The 20441-nt window shown below is 45.6% G+C and overlaps 1 protein-coding gene across 13 annotated transcripts in view; it reads left to right on the top strand.

Annotated features, from left to right (window-relative positions):
* CTNND2 (catenin delta 2) overlaps positions 1–20441 on the top strand; it is a 526223-nt gene that overhangs the window by 345260 nt on the left and 160522 nt on the right. For all 13 annotated transcript variants that reach the window (XM_072153023.1, XM_072153024.1, XM_072153031.1 and 10 more), the window contains 2 exons: positions 8641–8826; positions 11867–12040. In XM_072153023.1, the coding sequence (XP_072009124.1) occupies positions 8641–8826; positions 11867–12040 (360 nt within the window). The remainder of the gene's footprint in view (positions 1–8640; positions 8827–11866; positions 12041–20441) is intronic.

Raw genomic sequence — 20441 nt, 5'->3', positions numbered from 1 at the left:
AAACAGGGGTGGATCCAAAACAGAGATGACCAGTAAATGGGATATTTGCATGTCCTCTGTGTTCTGTATCCACTCCTGACTCCTGATCAATCCTGAGTCTTTTCATTCTTCCTGACAGATGAAATGAAGGGGGGAAACTAGACATAGTGGCAACATCATAGAGTGATGGAGGGTGAAAACAGCATTATGAAAATCATAGGGTGTTCCAGGGAGACAGCGGTCAGTTGGCAGCAGCATGAGTAGGCCCCCAACTGGAACAATGACAAATTATGGAGCTGTTGGAAACATGGTACGCCACAGAGTGGCACAATGACAGAGCGTGGAGGTGGCGGCAGCAGCAGGAGGCCACAAAATGGCACAATGATAGAGTGTGGAGGTGGTGGCAGCAGAGGCAGCAGCAGGAGCCCACAGGTGGCAGCAACATGGAAAGCCACAGAGTGGCCCAATGATAGAGTGTGGAGGTGGCGGCAGCAGCAGGAGCCCACAGCAGAAGAGGCCACATTGTGGCACAATGACAAAGATTTAAATGAATTCGAAGTTGAAATTTTCCATTTAAATTTGAAGATTAGAGACACCACATGCATAATACATTACAGTTTTCGTAAAAATAGCAGGTCTTTGCCAAAAAAGAACTGCAAAGATGGCACCATCAGCAGCTGGAGCCAACAGAGTGGCACAATGATATAGTGTGGAGGTGGCGTCAGCAGCAGCAGGAGCCCACAAAGTGGCACAATGATGTAGTGTGGAGGTGGCGTTAGCAGCAGGAGCTATATGTCTTTATCTGGACGTTGGGGGGGGGGGTGAGTATACCAGCTAGCCTGTATTCGAGGTGTCTTGTTGCTCCCATCTTTGTGATGGGTGTTTGTTGCTTTTTAATTGTTTTTAGCGCATATCAATAAAATACTCATTTTATACCATATATTGTATTTGATTCTAGGCCCTATAACATCAGAATCTATATGGGTTTTGAGCAGCAGGAGACCACAGAGTGGCACAATGATATAGTGTGGAGGTGGCGTCAGCAGGAGCCCACAGAGTGGCACAATGATATAGTGTGGGGTGGCGGACAATTCCAGTCCCTGGTAAAGATGGTAGGAGGCAGATGGAGCAACTGGCAGCAGATGTGTGACATCAGGCGGGTGGCAGCATCAGAATAGTGTCTGAGGCAAGTAGTTACAACCCAGACTCATTTCTCAACATTGGGGGAGGCGTCATGGCTGATCTAATCTGATACATATGTCATTGGTGAGTTGAAATCCTGGCCAATCCAAGCCGGAATAATCTTCACAAAGGTCAGTCTCCCCACATTACGGGTGGACAAGCGGGTTCTCCGTGGGGTAACGATGGCCCCAGCAGCACTGAATACCCGCTCTGATGCCACACTACTGGCCGGCAGGACAGCTTGTCTACTGCAAACTGCAAGTTGCGGCCATGCATCAAGTTTGGCTGCCCATTAGTCCATGGGATTCTCTACCTGAGGTGGTAAAGTCCAAGTACAAAGGAAGTTGCTTATTAAGGAATCCAGACTTAAGCTGCTGCTGATGAAGCTGCTACTGCTCCTACCCCCCCCCCCAGCTCCCCACAGCAGCCGTGGTAGTACTATGTGAGCGATGACTGCCAGACCTGACAGAGGATGGACAATGGTGCACATAGGCAATGGCCAACTGTGCGCAAAGTATTTCTCTATAGTATGCCAGTTGTTCCTCCCTCTCAGCAGCTGCAAAAAAGTCACCCATTTTTGACCGGTAGCGAGTGTTCAAGAGAGTGGAGAGCCAAAAGTCATCTCTTTACCGGATGTTGACTACTCGGCTGTCACTAGTTAGGCAAAGCAGCATGCTGCGGGCCATCTGCGCCTCCTCTCTTGTCACCTGAGTGGAAAACCCACTGATTTCACTAGACTCTGCTTTTGCTCTAATGTCCTCCTCCAGTTCAGCCCCCACCATACTCATGTGGCCATGAGGTGTAGTCTCCACTTCTCCGGTGCCCTGACCAGACAGATTTTGCAGCACGAGTTCCAGGACATGAAGCAGTGGAATGACATTATTCATCCCGCAGTCCTGGTGACTGACAAATAACGTGGGCTCTTCAAAGGGCCTGAGAAAATGGCAGTTGTCATGCATGAGCTGCCAGTGGTTGACATCAAAGTTACACTGGGGAGTACTCCGTTCCGCTTGCATCATCAAAAAATCATTAATGGATTTTCTCTGTTCATACAGGCGGTCTATATGGAGGCTGCAACTCGAGGAGGGTGTTCTTGGCTTTGTAAGAAAGGCTGAAGTGCATGCACAGTTTCCTGGTCATTTTTAGAATGCCTTGCAGATGGGTGGAAGACTTGAGGAATCTGTTGACAACCAGATTAAACTGGGTGCCATGAAGGGCGCATGGGCCATCCCTCCTTGGTGCAGCGTGGACACCAAGTTCCTCCCATTGTCTGTCACCATGGTTCCAATTTGCAGTTGTCGCGGAGAAAGCCACACATTGATTTCTTGTTGCATGATGCAGAGCAGTTCCTCCCCTTTGTAACTTTGTTCGCCCAGGCAAACCAAGTGAAAAAACTGTGTGACACCGCTGTGCCCTGCACATGTGGTATTATTGAGCAGCACTTGAGGAGGCTGAGGTGGTGGAGGAGGAGAAGGTGGACACTGGCGCAGGAGGAGCAGTTTGACAGCGTGGAGGAGAAAGCGGCATCTCTTGTGGAAGTTGTTGGTGTGGCTGGGCGGGAAGCACATTCACCCAGTGGGCTGTAAGCGACATGTACTGGCCCTGACCACAGTTACAGCTCCACACGTCTGTGCTGCCATGCACCTTGGAAGAAACTGATAAGCTCAAGGACTGGCCCACCTTCTGTTGTACATATTGTTGTAAAAATTGCGGCTTGGAACTCTCCACCTCGGTTCGGCACAAGCCATTAGTTCTCTGAAGGGTGAAGAGTCCACGACTTGGAAAGGGAGGGACTGCAGTACCAACAACTTGGACAGGAGCACGGTCAGCTTCTGCACCTTAGGATGGCTGGACGCATACAGTTGTCTTTTTGTAATTGCTTCTTTCAATGATTGCTGGCGCAATGTGTAGCGAGGAGCAGGAGCATCTGTACGGTGAGATGATGTCAAAGACAAACAGCTCCCTTCGGCAGAGGTGCTGGAGCCTTGACTGGATGAAATGGCATGTGTGCCACTAGGATCTGCCGGCGCTGTTGCTGCGGTAGCAGGATGGACCTCCACATTTGTTCCACGATTCTCCCAGGCCATTGGATGGTGACGCTGCATTTGTTGACGCATGGCCGTGGTGCCAACGTTAGCTCCCTGGCCACGCTTCACTTTCTGCCCGCAGATTCTACATATACACACGCTGGGCTCTTCACCACCGCCGAGGTGGGGATTTTACTGCCAACACTCTGCACTGAGCGACTACTCACGCCGCTGCCTCACTGAGCCCCTGTGCCACTACTTACTTGGACCTCCGAAGCGGGGTTTGTACCCCGTGGCCCTTTGGCTCCCGTGCTCACACTGCTGCCACCCTGCTGACTCTCGGCCACAGTAGCGACGCCAGACGCGCAAGATGACACTCTCTTTGCCCGACTATGATGAATCCCTTGCTAAACCCGGCTCCCAAGTGCGATCGACTACATCATCGTCAATTTGTGTTTCCCTGTCACTGCTACTATCCTCAACCCTGTCAGTATGCACAGCCTGCCTAGTGCACGAAGCAGAGGATGTCTGCCCCATCTCTTCACTGCCAAGCAGCTGCTGACTGTCCTCAGACACTGCGTCCTTGCTGAATAGTGGCGCTGAGCCCAGACCACCTAGTACCTCTTTGGCTGAGGGAAATGAACAGGACAGAGGCTGGTTGAAGACAGTTGAGCGCCACTGATCTTCTCCTGGGCCATGCCAACTAATTGTTGAATCTGACGAACCCATGGACTCTTGGCCGGGGTTATCAGATGTTATACTTGAGAAATTGGGTGACCTAGTCAACCAATGAACAACCTTTGGGTTGTTGATCAACACACTGCCGCTAGATGACAACGGCAGTTCTGGCCTCACAAAGTCACCCCTGCTGCAACCTCCCCTTACTGTGCTGCGACCTCTGCCTGCTCCACTTGCCACCTTTCTGTCTGACATAGTGGTTAATCAACTACCTGGATTTGACACTTATTTGTTGCTCTCCACTTTAGCTACAAAAAAGTATTGGAATTTGCGTTATACAGATACCCCACAACAGACACCCTGTAATTGGAGTGAAAATAACTCTATAATGTATGTGAATCTGACACTTATTTGTTGCTCTCAACTTTAGCAACAAAAAAGTATTGGAATTTGCGTTATACAGATACCCTACAACGGACTTCCTGTAATTGGAGCAAAAATCACACTATAAACTACATGGAGTTGACACGTAAATCTTGCTTTGAACTTTAGCAACAAAAAGTATTGTAGTTTGCGTTATACAGATGCCCCAAAACGAACACCCTGAGAGTGGCCCACAAATCACTACAGCAGCAGTGTGGATATGAAACAGATTTCTTCCTATTGGATTCAAACTGGATTCAAAACATGATTATACTTTAGCGCTGCTGATCTGTGGAGAGAGAAGAATTCCTTGCAATATATATCACCATGCTGCTCAGAGCCTGTGTACCCACACACATTTATACATACATACTGTACACACTCCTAGTTGGACTATACCCATGACACATTTTTTTGATATCACCTTAACATACATACCTAAGCATGGGCGTAATGTACGCATTCCCACATCCAAGATGGAAGCTGACCTGTCAGGGTGGATCTCGCGAGAGTTGTGGCGACACCTGAGTTGGCCCTGATGGTGCTGGGTGATGTGGAGATCACAGCGGTGCTGTTTACAGCTCCTCAACAAGATCACATCATCCCAACGAGTCATCTTGGGGTCATACCTCCACCGCAGTAAGGTCTGGCCTTATTTTGGTTTGTGGCAGATTTAGACGTACTCTAGCCGCGAGCAATCTTCTTTGTATTATTTGTTACATTTTGAAAGTTAGGTTGCTAGGCAACCTCTTTTTACATGCTCCTTGTCTTTGTTTACAAACATTGGCAAGACGGCGTGCTGGGGCGAATGTCTATTGGTAACATTGTATATACACTGTTCATGTATTTGTTAATAACTTGTTTCCACTTGACACCACTGTTACACTTGGAGATATTGTACACTGTGATTATATTGAAATTTACAATTCAATGAGGTATATATATGTTTTCTGTATTCATGATGTCACATCCTGAGGGGGATATAAACCCGCCTTGTATTATTACACACTATGCTTGAGAATGGCTACATTGACATAGCTGAAACATTGTATTTTCCATTGTATTTTTCACTATGTAGTGCTGCTTTACTGTCCCAAGAAGCTTGCACCCACATTGGATTTTAATCCAGGATTTCACAGTACTGCTTTATACTTCTTGATTACTTTTTACATACTCCTTTTTAACACTTAATTTCTAATCAGCCAATCACATGGCAGCAACTCAGTGCATTTAGGCATGTAGACATGGTCAAGACAATCTCCTGCAGTTCAAACCGAGCATCAGTATGGGGAAGAAAGGTGATTTGAGTGCCTTTGAACGTGGCATGGTTGTTGGTGCCAGAAGGGCTGGTCTGAGTATTTCAGAAACTGCTGATCTACTGGGATTTTCACGCACAACCATCGCTAGGGTTTACAGAGAATGGTCCGAAAAAGAAAAAACATCCAGTGAGCGGCAGTTTTGTCGGCGGAAATGCTTTGTTGATGCCAGAGGTCAGAGGAGAATGGGCAGACTGGTTCGAGCTGATAGAAAGGCAACAGTGACTCAAATCGCCACCCGTTACAACCAAGGTAGGCAGAAGAGCATCTCTGAACGCACAGTACGTCGAACTTTGAGGCAGATGGGCTACAGCAGCAGAAGACCACACCGGGTAACACTCCTTTCAGCTAAGAACAGGAAACTGAGGCTACAATTTGCACAAGCTCATCGAAATTGGACAGTAAAAGATTGGAAAAACGTTGCCTGGTCTGATGAATCTCGATTTCTGCTGCGACATTCGGATGGTAGGGTCAGAATTTGGCATCAACAACATGAAAGCATGGATCCATCCTGCCTTGTATCAACGGTTCAGGCTAGTGGTGGTGGTGTCATGGTGTGGGGAATATTTTTTGGCACTCTTTGGGCCCCTTGGTACCAATTGAGCATCGTTGCAACGCCACAGCCTACCTGAGTCTTGTTGTTGACCATATCCATCCCTTTATGACCACAATGTACCCAACATCTGATGGCTACTTTCAGCAGGATAATGCGCCATGTCATAAAGCTGGAATCATCTCAGACTGGTTTCTTGAACATGACAATGAGTTCACTGTACTCAAATGGCCTCAACAGTCACCAGATCTCAATCCAATAGAGCATCTTTGGGATGTGGTGGAACGGGAGATTCGCATCATGGATGTGCAGCCGACAAATCTGTGGCAACTGCGTGATGCCATCATGTCAATATGGACCAAAATCTCTGAGGAATGCTTCCAGCACCTTGTTGAATCTATGCCACGAAGAATTGAGGCAGTTCTGAAGGCAAAAGGGGGTCCAACCCGTTACTAGCATGGTGTACCTAATAAAGTGGCCGGTGAGTGTATATCTTACTATATATACACATACATACACATTAACACCTCACTATACACATATAGCCCGTATATACTCGAGTATATGCTTAGTTTTTCAGCACAATTTTTGTGCTGAAAAATCTCCACTCGGCTTATACTCGAGTATATAAAAAAAGTTAGTACTCACCCTCTGGCACTGACCCCTGGCGTCCGCTTCGTCCTGCATCAAGTCTTCGAGTTCGCGGCAAGGTGGCACACATACATCTATGCAATCTGCCGGCAGAGAAGCTATGACATCAGCAGGTGGCACTTATTTTTTTAAGGTGGCACTCTGCTGGGCATAATATTAAGGGGGCACTCTGCTGGATATTTTACTAAGGGGGCACTCTGCTGGGCATTATTTTAAGGGGGGAACTCTGCTGGGCCTCCTTCACAGTTTACAAACGAAGCCGCCTGCTTCTAAGGGCGTGCAGGCACGAGCATCGGACCTCGGGGGACTGCCCATAACACCCTAATGAAGATCCACCATCAATCCCAGCTTTCTCTAGATAATTCTGATTTAAACTCTGCCTTAATAAAATCATATGGCTGTTTTGCATAGTCAGTTTTATTTAGGGATCTAGATAGTTTGTACCTTATAATCAGGTTGAAAATCCAATTTGTGCACTCTGCCCCTACAGCTTCTTCTTTTATAACACATATATGAATGTCAGGTCCTGCATATTTTAATAAAATGAATAAAAGTTATATTTTAATCTTTCCACATGCTCTCAATGCCCTCACAAAATCTGAGTCTGTGAAGTGATATTCTCCTTTCTGCCTCATTACCATTGAATTTCTGGGACTATTATGGCTTCAAATATTCCAAAAATGTTGCATTGTGATTATTGAAACTTTTTGACATTTTCATGCCAAGTAAACATAAGAGCTCTAACTAATGATTGCAAGGTGTATATGTAATGATAAATGTCCCCCATTATTTTTGTTACAACAAATTTAAACTAACATTGATTCCACATGCTCTCAATGCCCTCACAAAATCTGAGTCTGTGAAGTGATATTCTCCTTTCTGCCTCATTACCATTGAATTTCTGGGACTATTATGGCTTCAAATATTCCAAAAATGTTGCATTGTGATTATTGAAACTTTTTGACATTTTCATGCCAAGTAAACATAAGAGCTCTAACTAATGATTGCAAGGTGTATATGTAATGATAAATGTCCCCCATTATTTTTGTTACAACAAATTTAAACTAACATTGATTCCATCCAGGTTAAAGAAATTCCAAATTTCAAGCCTTATTTTAAGGTGTTGTCCAAATGATTAATTAAAGAAACCTACCATCAGAAATCTGCCTATTAAAGTTGATCTTATGGTAGATTCATATTAACCTACTAAACCATAACCTTCCTTTACCTGTAATGCTTCCAAAACTATCTAAACTTTATCTACCTAATATGTAAATTTTCCAAAGAGGCTACTGGGGCATGGAGTAGCTTTTTCTGGCAGTGGAAGCAAAGGCTACTTCATGCCCCAGTAGCCTCTGTGATCCCTCCCTTCCTGGCACACTCCTCATACTGCTCCTGCGGTACACTGCTCCATTAGAGCTCTGCGCGTACACAGTAACTCTGTCAGCAGTACCGATGCGTATAGCAGATTACATTTTAGTAGTTTAATAGGAACCAAACATCATATCTTCCTTATTAGGTGGATTTCTTTTTGTAGCCAGTATAATTCAAAAAAAATCATGGGCACATTTAATATGGGAAAATGCACAAAAAGTGCTCTGCACGTGTATAATGCTGGGTGTTTCCTCCTAAAAGAATGTGCTAAGTCTATCAGAAAAGTGGTGCAAAGCCCTTAGAAAATGTGCCCCCATATCTTTACCTGCACCAATTCACTATTCATTTAAATTTAATGCAAGTCTTGATTCACAGGAAATCAGTGTTGAAACTTTTATGGAGTATATATATGTATATATGACATGTTTTCTTGTACCTTTTTTTTTTTTACTTTAAGACCGTTGAAAACTGTGTGTGCATTTTGAGAAACCTATCCTATCGGCTAGCTGCAGAAACTTCTCAGGTACAGCAGATTGGAACTGATGAACTTGATGGATTGCTTTGTGGTGAGACCAATAACAAAGATACAGAAAGTTCAGGATGCTGGGGTAAAAAGAAGAAGAAAAAGAAATCTTTAGATCAGGTGAGAAATTGTGTTGATTTTTAAGAATACACTCACGCATGCACAATGCAGCTAATGATACCAATTCCTGTATTTAAATGACTGCAATTTTAAAGCGGTTTGCCCACAAAAGAAAATTCTCAAATTTTAATCCTCTAAACATGTTTGCACAATAAAGATAATTTTTAATTCCTTAATTTACACTTTTATTCAGTTTTATTGCTGTTTTAGGTCCTATAACTTAGGGATGGTCAGTGTAAGATTCCAGAGTGTGGGCGGGGACTCTCTAAGCAGACACATTATAACCCCACTAGTGCTATGAGATGCTGTGTGCTGACAATGTGGTTAGATTATCAGGGTAAAGGTTTGTAACTTAGGGTTGTCTATAAGGTGGGTGTTCTTAGGTAGGGGACTGCCTTTATGTCCAAATTCCCCCCAAAAATAAAGATTGTATAGCCATTAAAAAGTGACAATGCAAATCTGCTCTAAATGGCGCAGCTTCCCTTCAATGCCCTGGCATGTGCCCATACAGCAGTTTACCACCACATATGGGGTATTGTTACACTCAGGAGAAATTTGTGGAGCGTTTTGGTATATTATCCACTGAGAAGTTGTACATTTTTTAAAAAACACATTCATTTAGCCAAAAAAATGTAAATATCAAAATTGCACACGATTTTGTTTTAACCCCTTTAAAACAATTACAGTGTTAACATACCTCATAAAAGTTATTTTACATTGAGGGGCTTAGTTTCTATAATGGGGTAATTTTGGGGGTTTTACTATTATTTAGGCCTCTCAAAGTGACTGAGCAGGACCTTGAAAAGCATGATTTTGTGTTTTTTATGAAAAATCGCAGACATTCAGTTAATGTTAGTTTAAATTTTTTTTGCTGTTATGACTTTGTGTTGAAAAAGTAGAACATTTTTTTTTAAAAAATCGATAATTTTTCCAAATTTTCACCAAATATCAGTTTTTTTCATAAATAAACATGAATTGCAAAGTGTCACGAGAAAAATTTTTCAAAATCACTTCCAAAGTTATAACCACATATAGTGACACATGTCAGATTTGAAAAAAGGGGCCATGTCAGGAAGGTGAAAAGTGGCTTTAGCAGTAAGGGGTTAAATATTAACACTGGGTAACCAATAAATGTTTGAGGTTATTGACACAAACCTTTGCTTTTTGTGTTCCCAAGACATCCGTCTGGAAAGGTTTGTTGTGATCGAGTTTTCAAGTGTTGCACCTGATTTATCTATGGCAGTGATTTTCAACCTTTTTTGAGACGCGGCACACTTTTTCTACTTAGAAAATCCTGGGGCACACCACCAACCAAAATAGCACAAAATGACACTAAAACAGTCATATTATACATATAGTTAATAATATAGATTCTAAATTTATTTTACTCACTCAGTGTGAAACCTGGGCCTGTTTTGATGAACACAAAAGGGATATCCTCCCTTTACTAATAAAAAGCCCCTAGCTGCCTCCCTTTCCTGATAAAAAGCTCCTAGGACCTCTCTTTACTAATAAAAAGCTCCTAGCGGCCTCCCTTTACTAGTGAAAAACCTCTAGCGGCCTCCCTTTACTAATTAAGAGCCCCTAGCGGCCTCTCTTTACTAATTAAAAGGCCCTAGAGGCCTCCCTTTACTAATAAAAAACCTCTAGCGGCCTCCCTTTACTAATTAAGAGCCCCTAGCAGCCTCCCTTTACTAATTAAAAGGCCCTAGAGGCCCCCCTTAACTAATAAAAGACCCTAGCGGCCTCCTTTTACTAATAAAAAAAGACCCTAGCTGCCTTCCCTATACAAATAATAAACTTATATACTTACCTTCCGGTGATGTCTTCTTCCGCGTACCTTCCCATTATATGCAGCCCCCTGCATGCACCCCCCATTCATTATATACAGCCCCCTCCTCATGCCCCCATTCATTATATACAGTCCCCTCCTCATAGCCCCCCCCCATTCATTATATGAGGCCACCTCCTTAAACACCTCCCCCTGTTCATTATATGTGGCCCCCTCCTCACGCCCTCCCATTCATTACATACAGCTCCTTCTCATCCCCATGGACTAGTAAATGTGACATTTAAAATAAAAGAATAGTACTCACCTCAGTCTTCTACTCAGATCCTGAGCTTCCAATTTGTTGTCTTCCTCCTCCTGCCGGCAGCCACACAGCGCTTCACACGCAGCATTCCGCGCGACACTTTACGGCGCTAGCATCCAGCACAACCAGGCTGCTGGGGATTACACCACACGGCAGCGTCTTTCGGTAAGCGGAGCGCCGCTTTGCGGTGCCGGCGCTCGGCACGGGCCGGCTGCAGGGGAATGAGATGGGTGCTGGCGCTGGCCCTGGGGGCACCATAGTTTGGGGATCTTTCCCCGCGGCACACTCAACCATGTGTCGCGGCACACAGGTTGAAAATCACTGATCTATGGAATCCAGATGTTGATGTAAAAAGTTTGCCATCTAGGATTCTTTCTCCAGTCTGCACCACATGCCCTCCTCTTTCCCAAGTCAGCATTCCAGGTGCTCTCTTGCTCCATCCTGCCTTTTTTTCACATAGCACCCATTTTACATGTACAAGCTAATTTATTTTTAAGTGGTGGGCTAGCACCCTACCCTCATCTACCCCTATTATGGCCCTGGTATAGAGTACGCAATAAACGTAGTATCCCAATACAAATACTGTACTTTAATCACACTAGTACATACCAGTACTTTTGCTAAACTATCCTGTTAATAGAGTGCACAAGAAAATTATGGTGCAGATTTATCTTTCCTATGGGAAAAATCACAAAGGCTCTCCCATCTAACTGAAAATCAGAGCTAGGGTATGCATCGGAGAAGAATCCTATAAAATCAAGATGTTTCATTCAGTAGGGAAATCCTGGTTTCAATGTTATATCCTATATGTAGAATATTTAAATATTTTGGGAAAAAATGCTAAATAGTGTATGCTTATTTATATTTTTATGGATGTTAGTGAAAGAAACTGTAAAGATTCCTGTGTGAGATTACATTTATTTTACTTATTTTTTCTTTCTCACCAGTGGGATGGAGTTGGGCCGTTTCCTGATTGCGCCGACCCACCAAAAGGAATCCAGATGTTATGGCATCCTTCAATTGTCAAACCCTACCTCACACTTCTGTCTGAGTGCTCAAATCCAGACACCCTTGAAGGTGCAGCTGGGGCACTACAAAACTTAGCTGCAGGGAGCTGGAAGGTAATTGATTTTTTGTTGTGAACTTATTTAAGTTGTTGACATTTCCATAACATAGTTACATTTAGTAATTGAATAAGCAAACAAGTAGTACAACAACAAAATAAAGCAATGAAGAGATATGAATAATTATTTTAGACATAAAAAGTGAAATTATATTGATCCCTCACATGTCATTTTACAGATAACAGGTAATCAGGTCTGGCGATAAGAGGGGGAGACTGGACATTTGTTAAAGCTGACCTTTCCCCTCTCCTGTCCTAAATTGCCACTGGACTTCTATGGGCAGAGGGTTTTTAATTATTTTGTTAATAATGCTTTATTTAATGCTTATCATGTCTAACTATGTATTCATCTGTCATCTTTCTATCTACAATCTATTTCATATCTTTCTGTATCATATTCATCTATCATAGTTATCTATCTCATATCTATCATCTATTCATCTATAATCTATGTATCTTCTTAAAATTCCATACCTCGACATACTACTGTCTGGAAACTACAAAGTGATGTTATTGTTCAGGGCTTAACAGAGCACTTGTACTGAATATGACTGTTTTTGTTTAGTGTCTTATGGCTGCTTTTGTTTGTTTAAAATTGTCCCTGCAGGTAATTAAATTAAGTGTCTAACCTGCATACGGGACCATATTAGGCACACCTCATTAAAATTCCATTCATATTCCACAGTTAGATTTCACTCATTTATAAGTACCTGTATATACTCAAGTATAAGCCGACCCGAGTATAAGCAGGGACCCCTAATTTTAACACAAAAAAAATTGAAAAATCTATTGACTTGAGTATAAGCCAAGGGCGGGAAATGCATTTTCACAGCCTCTAGCCCCTTCTTGTAATACCCCACTTTTTGTAGCCTCCCCATTCTTGATCCCAACCCCAAAAGTAGTCAGTACTTTACTCTAACACCTATAATTTCCCTTTTTTGGAGCCTTCATTTTTATGTCCACTGTTAAGTTACATCCTCTACCCACCCTTCGTTTTTCCTTAAAGGGAACCCGTCACCACTATTTTCACAAATACAGGTAGTGGCAGGTTCCTATAGAGCCCAAGTAACTATCTGACACGCTGCTTGTAGCTAAAAGTAGTTTCCCTCAGATCCCCATAAAATTAGAGTTATAATCTTGCCTGGTATCTATGCAGCTTTGGAGCGAGTCCACGGGGGCATGGCCTAATGTTATGTGACCAGGGTGACATCATCAAAGGTCCTTGAGCTACTTAATATGAAAACTGTACCCCATGTACATATCTGACCACATAAAACCATCACAGCAGCCTCCATGGACTTTTACTCCTCTCCATGCAGGCTGCTGTGATTTCATGACATATATGCTTAGTGTACAGTTCCTAATGCTACAAAAGCTATAGAACCTGCGATGATGTCACCCTAGTCACATGACATTATAGCAGCATACAGAGATAGGGATGGGGAGGAGCTGCTGGATTCAGCCTGAGGAGGCCACACCAACCTGGACTCGCTGTAGCCATGCTTAGTTACCAGATAAAACTATAAAGTTGAATATATGGGAATCTCAGGGGCATAATTTTTAGCTACAAGCAGGGTGTCAAATAGTTATTAGAGCTCTATAGGAACCTGTCACTACCTGTATTTGTGAAAATAGTGGTGACGGGTTCCCTTTAAATTAGCATTTCAAATTACACACTCCTGAAAAATGTTGCTGTATTTGTTCACAGGTGTTGTTTTCATATTTACCTTTGTTTATATATTTATTTGTAAACCCTTAGACCCCTTACACATTAGGGAGTTTGATGCGTTCATCTCTCATCGTGGCCTGGCTGGAACATCTGACCGAACACTGACAACCAGAACTGAACTGACTCGTTGAGTTCAGTTCCAGTTGCACAGCATTCAGGCCAGACATGCTGTGAGTGTGATGCTTTCTAGTGTGTTAGGGGCCTAAGAAAGAGTTGATAACACCTGTTTTTCAAAGTATTAAGTAAGTTAGACATCTCATCCCTTGTAGCTCTTGACAAGTAATACCATATTGCAAGCAATGTACTGCTTTATGAGGGCATGCTTGAACTGCAGAGGAAGTATCCCAGTACTAAAATCCTCTTTTTTATGCAATTCAATAACATTTTCATATCCAATACAAGATACATCACGCTCACACTGCACTGCACAGCACTTAGCATGCATGTGTCTTACATTGGATATGAAATTGATTTTTCTATTGGTGCCTATATACTCCCTTTTTTTTTTAGTTATTTTTCAAAGTACCATAATTATTTTTAAGTGATTTGGTCTTTATTCAGACCTGGTTAGATCTGGCAAATACCTATATTTCTGTGAGCACCTAAATGTCAGTAGAATCTTAAGCAGGGCCATATTTAGTGTAGATGTTGCCCTAGACACTCCAGTGCTTACGCCCCCTATCGTAGCTCTCAAGATAACGCCTTTGCCCATAACCCTAGCACATTACTAGAAGAGAGCAGCGATGGATCCAATAGTCGTCTCTCCCATGACCCACTGCTAGCATTAGATTTAAAAACTGCTTCAGGCTGCTTTCAGATGATACTTTACCACATGTAAATACATTTTCGTAGTAGCGATATGTGTGTTGTGTGCGATTTTGTTAGTCATCACTATTAATATTAAAAGACTAAACACATGTGCGCTTGATGCACTTTACCCAAATCATCAGAATGCAGCCTCCAGCACAGTCGGGAGGCGTTTCTCCATAACGCATCTGTGTTTACACTGAAACGCTTGCGATCAGGAATGTGCATCACGTGTTTTGCAATATGCACACGCGATTGGGAGACACTTAATCCCCACTGTGTAGGAATTGTGTTCCTATATTTAATTCAAACACAGAATGTGAACGTAACCACCAGAAACCTAAGTGTGCCCACTAACCCTAAGCTAATTAAATCTAGCCCCACTAACCCTAAACCACTGAACCACTAACATATACAGTGCAATCCATAATTAAAGGGGTTTTGTGAGCTGACGCCGGTTGTCAAAACATGAAAACTGTTGTACAGCTCTGGTCCAGCACTGTGCTTCCCATCTGTATGTATAAAAAGGCACAGCAGTGATATCACAACCAGTACAGCAGCCACTGCAGGTCCTGACTGTGTTCTGTGTTATGAACACTGTCTGCAGAGGAATTGCACTATGGTTGTGACCTCACTGCTTCATCTCTTTATGCATACAGAGACTGGGGGTGATGGGGTGTACAGCGCTGGACCGGAGCACCAAAGAGGGGTAAGTACAACTGCTTTCTCATTTCTACAGCCTCCCCACTCCACAGGTAAGGCTCTAGAATGTAAGCTCTTGCAATCAGGGTCCTGATTCCTATTGTTCCATATGTTTTTACTTGGTAATGTAATATTATATTTGCATACGTCCCCTTTGTAAAGCGCTACAGAATTTGACGGCACTATATAAATAAAGATATATATATATATATATATATATATATATATATATTGTGGGAATTTGGCCCAGTAGAGACCGTGGTAGCGGGGTGCTGTGATGCAGTTCAAGACAGTGACACCAAGGTACAGTCCAAAACAGGTCTCGCCTGCGTTTATTGTAGCAGCAAAATAAAACAGCCTTTACATTCAGGCATTAAACAAACAAAATCCTACCCGTCAGGGTGCTAACTATACAGGTGTTCACTAACTCACCACTATACAAAATCACTTGACTGCTCCAGGCACAGAGGTGTGCTCTCCAGCCTCCTTCCAGAGAGAGACAACACTCTCAGCTCTGCTGAGCGGTTTTAAAAAAAAAACTGATTGGGCTGTTCCCATCACCTGTGTCCAAGGTGCTGGACACCCAACCTCAGCACTAAGGCCTTGCATAATAGCAAAACCTAGGGGAAACATACCGCCCATCCACAGTTAACCCCTTCAGTGTCTCACATACCCTCCCCCTCTGTTTGACCCTGTGGGGGCGAACACTTTTGGCCATCAGACAGTGGGTACGAGACAGGGCATCGGCATTCCCATGCAGCTTTCCTGCTCGATGTTCTACCGTGAATTTGAAATTCTGCAACATTAGGAACCACCTTGTGACCCTGGCGTTCCTCTCTTTGGCCTGACTCATCCAGGTGAGGGGAGAGTGATCGGTCACTAGTGTAAACTGTCGCCCTATCAAGTAATACCTCAGGGATTCCAGAGCCCACTTTATCGCCAAGCACTCCCTCTCAACTATGCTATAGTTCTTCTCAGGAGGTGTGAGCTTGCGGCTCAGGAAGGTCACGGGATGTTCCTCACCCTCCACTACTTGGGACAGGACAGCCCCTAAGCCCACGTCCGAAGCGTCAGTCTGCACAATAAAGGTCTTGGTGAAGTCAGGGGTGATCAGTACCGGTCCCTCGCACAAAACCGTCTTAAGTCGCTGAAACGCCCCCTCAGCCTCTTCACTCCACTTTACCATCACCGCCCTGCTACCCTTGGTCAGGTCAGTCAGGGGTGCCGCTATGGTAGCAAAATCGGGGATAAATCGGCGATAATAGCCCACTATGCCTAGGAAAGCCCTCACTTGCTTCTTGCTCATAGGTCGTGGCCACTGCTGGATCGCCTCCACTTTATTTACTTGGGGTTTGATGACACCTCGCCCAATACGGTACCCCAGGTAACGGGCCTCTTCCAGACCCAGTGCACATTTTTGGGGGTTCGCTCTCAACCCTGCTGCCCTCAGGGAGTCTACCACTGCTTGCACCTTGGCCAGGTGACTCTCCCAATCGGTACTATAAACTATGATGTCATCCAGGTAGGCCGAGGCATATCTCCGGTGAGGTTTTAGGACGAGATCCATTAACCTCTGGAATGTGGCGGGAGCCCCATGTAGCCCAAAGGGGAGTACCACGTACTGAAAAAGCCCATCAGGAGTAACAAAAGCGGTCTTCTCTTTGGCCCTGTCAGTAAGGGGTACCTGCCAATACCCTTTCGTCAGGTCAAGGGTGGAGAAGAATCTAGCCTGTCCAAGTCGTTCTATCAACTCGTCAACCCTGGGCATGGGATAAGAATCAAATTTGGACACCTCGTTCAACTTCCTAAAATCATTGCAGAACCGTAGGGAACCATCAGGTTTGGGAATCAACACAATAGGACTCGACCAGTCACTTTTAGACTCCTCGATAACCCCCAGGTCTAACATCTGCCTGAATTCTTCGGATATGGCAAGCCGGCGCGCTTCAGGGACCCGGTAGGGTTTTTGGTGTACCCGGATGTGGGGTTCGGTTATGATATCATGCTTGATGACTGAAGTACGTCCCGGTAACTTAGAGAACACATCCACATTTCGGAGCACAAACTCCTTCGCTTCCTGAATCTGGGCCCTGGAGAGGGACTCCGAGATCCGTACTTCAGGCACCTTGGCATCGGGTACACCTGCCTCCGGTGTCCCCTTCTTGGGGACAGACGCTTTTTCTACTCCCACGGCCATCAGGGACTCTCTTTCCCTCCATGGCTTTAGGAGGTTCACGTGGTATATCTGTTCGGGTTTCCTCCTCCCCGGCTGAGATACCTTGTAGGTTACCTCCCCTACTTTCTCCATGACCTCATATGGTCCTTGCCATTTTGCCAAGAACTTGCTCTCAACGGTGGGCACCAGAACTAGCACTCTGTCGCCTGGGTTAAAGGTCCTGAGTCTGGCTGACCTATTGTAGACCCTAGACTGGGCCTCTTGTGCCCTTGTCATGTGCTCCTTTACAAGGGGCATTACCGCCGCTATGCGGTCCTGCATAAGGGAGACGTGTTCTATCACACTACGGTGGGGGGTCCTCTCCTGTTCCCAGGTCTCCTTGGCTATATCCAAAAGCCCACGTGGGGAACGGCCATATAACAGCTCAAAGGGTGAGAAACCCGTGGAGGACTGGGGAACTTCACGTATGGCAAACATCAAATAGGGCAACAAACAATCCCAGTCCTTCCCATCCTTGCTGACCACCCTCTTTAGCATCCCCTTCAAGGTCTTGTTAAACCTCTCGACTAGGCCATCTGTCTGAGGATGATACACAGAGGTGCGGAGCTGTTTAACCTGAAGTAACTTACACATCTCCTTCATTACCCTAGACATGAATGGGGTACCCTGGTCAGTCAAGATTTCCTTGGGGAGGCCTGTGCGTGAGAATTCCTGGAACAGCTCCCTAGCAATATTTTTGGAGGAGGTGTTCCTTAATGGAATCGCCTCGGGATACCGCGTAGCGTAGTCCAGGATAACCAGGATGTATTGGTGCCCCCTTGAGGATTTGACTATGGGGCCAACCAGATCCATTGCAATCCGTTCAAATGGCACCTCTATGATTGGTAGCGGGACCAAAGGACTCCTGAAGTGGGACACCGGGGCAGTAAGTTGACACTCAGGGCAGGAGCTACAATACCGGTTTACCTCCTCCCACACCCCGGGCCAGAAAAATCTCTGCAGGATCCTCTCCCGGGTCTTCTCAGCACCTAAGTGCCCTCCCAGCACATGTTTGTGTGCCAACTCTAGCACCAGCCTACGGTGAGATTGGGGTACTACAAGTTGCTCAACCTCCTCACCCCGTATCTGGTCGACCATGTACAACAGCTCCCCAACAATCACCATTCGGGGGTATATTTTGTCAGCCCCTGGTATTTGGAGTACCCCATTTATCACCTTAACATTCTCCCGTGCTTTAAACAAGGTAGGGTCCTGTAGCTGTGCAGCCCCAAAATTCTTACGGGAAAACTCAAGGTCCGGCATGTCGGCCACTTCCTCGTGGCCCTCGACCTCACCAGCTAGGACCTCTAGGGGAGAGAATTCATCACATGGGGTCACCCCTACTGCTGGTGTGGGTACATCGGCCTCAAAGGGTTCAGGGGCCAAGGCCGGACATACCTGACGTCCATTATCTGCAACAGCACCTGAGGTGGGTCTTCGTCTCCAGAGGTCCCAAAACACCGGTAAGTCTCTGCCGATAATAGCCTCATGAAACAGGGTCCCCACCACCCCCACTTCATGTGTAATAGTACCACAAGGGGTATGTAGGTTGATGACAGCAGTGGGATATTCGCGAGTGTCCCCATGTATACATAACACTCCCACTTTACGCCCACTGTACAGTCCAGGATCAACCAAAGTTCCCCGCACCAGGGTAACCAGACTCCCTGAGTCTAGCAAGGCTTCCACCGTGTGACCACCGATTGTGACCATACACACTTGGGGTTCTGCATCCGTGACTGACTCGGCAGCCAGAACCGGCCGGGCAAACAGTGACATTCGCCGGGTCTGGTTGCAGTCCATTGGCTCCACTGACAGGGGACAGTTGGCAGCAATATGGCCCATTTCATGGCATCGCCAGCACTGGATACGGCTATGACCTCTGTCACGATCCTCACTGGGTTTCTGTGTATCCAAGCCCCCCAGTGTACCCCCTCCCAACCTGACCTGTTTCCCTTTTTCTGCAGTAGCAGTCTTACCAGATGGTTTAATGGCCTTGTCACTGGCACTGCTTCGTGTGGGAGGGATAAGTAGAAGATCCTCCGTAGCCCGATATCTCTCTACTAGGGACACGAGTTCCTCAGCATTTGTGGGACCGGCCTGTCCAACCCACCGCTGGAGCCGAGAGGGCAGAGAACGGGTGAACTTGTCAAGAACCACTCTCTCGACCATCTGTGCTGGGGTGCAGTCCTCGGGTTGTAGCCACTTCCGGACAAGATGGATCAGGTCATGCATTTGGGAGCGCGGGGGTAGTTTTTCAGAGTATGCCCACTGGTGGACCCGGCTGGAACGAACTTGAACGGTGACCCCAAGACGAGCCAGAATCTCCGCCTTTAGCTGGGGGTACTCACGGGCCTCCGTTTCACTCAGGTCGTAGTAGGCCTTCTGCGATTCGCCTGTCAGGAACGGCGCCAGGACATCTGCCCACTGCTCAGCTGGTAACTCCTCTCGCTCAGCTACTCGCTCGAACACAGTGAGATACGCCTCCACGTCGTCGGTCGCCGTCATCTTTTGTAAAGCCTTCTGCACTGCAGCCTGTGCGGAATGCTGGACAACCGGGTACCCTTGCAAACCAGTATGGGACCCCTCAGTAGTCATCGCTTGCGGTGCTGCCATAACGCCAGAAAACTTTTCCATCATCAGCTGGAACATGGCTCGGGACTCTTCCTGCTGTTGCTGGAGCATGGCTTGCTGCTGTCGGCACCTCTCCTCCTGCTGCTGGAGCATGGCTTGCTGCAGCTGTCGATTAGCCTGGGACTCTTCCTGCTGCTGGCGGGACCTCTCCTCCTGCTGCTGGAGCATGGCTTGCTGCAGCTGTCGATTAGCCTGGGACTCTTCCTGCTGCTGGCGGGACCTTTCCTCCTGCTGCTGGAGCATGGCTTGCTGCTGGCGGGACCTCTCCTCCTGCTGCTGGAGCATGGCCTGCTGCTGCTGCCGATTAGCTCT

The sequence above is a fragment of the Engystomops pustulosus genome, chromosome 5 (assembly GCF_040894005.1).
Source record: "Engystomops pustulosus chromosome 5, aEngPut4.maternal, whole genome shotgun sequence".
Classification (NCBI taxonomy): Eukaryota; Metazoa; Chordata; class Amphibia; order Anura; family Leptodactylidae; genus Engystomops; species Engystomops pustulosus.
This window is presented reverse-complemented; position numbering and strand designations above follow the sequence as displayed.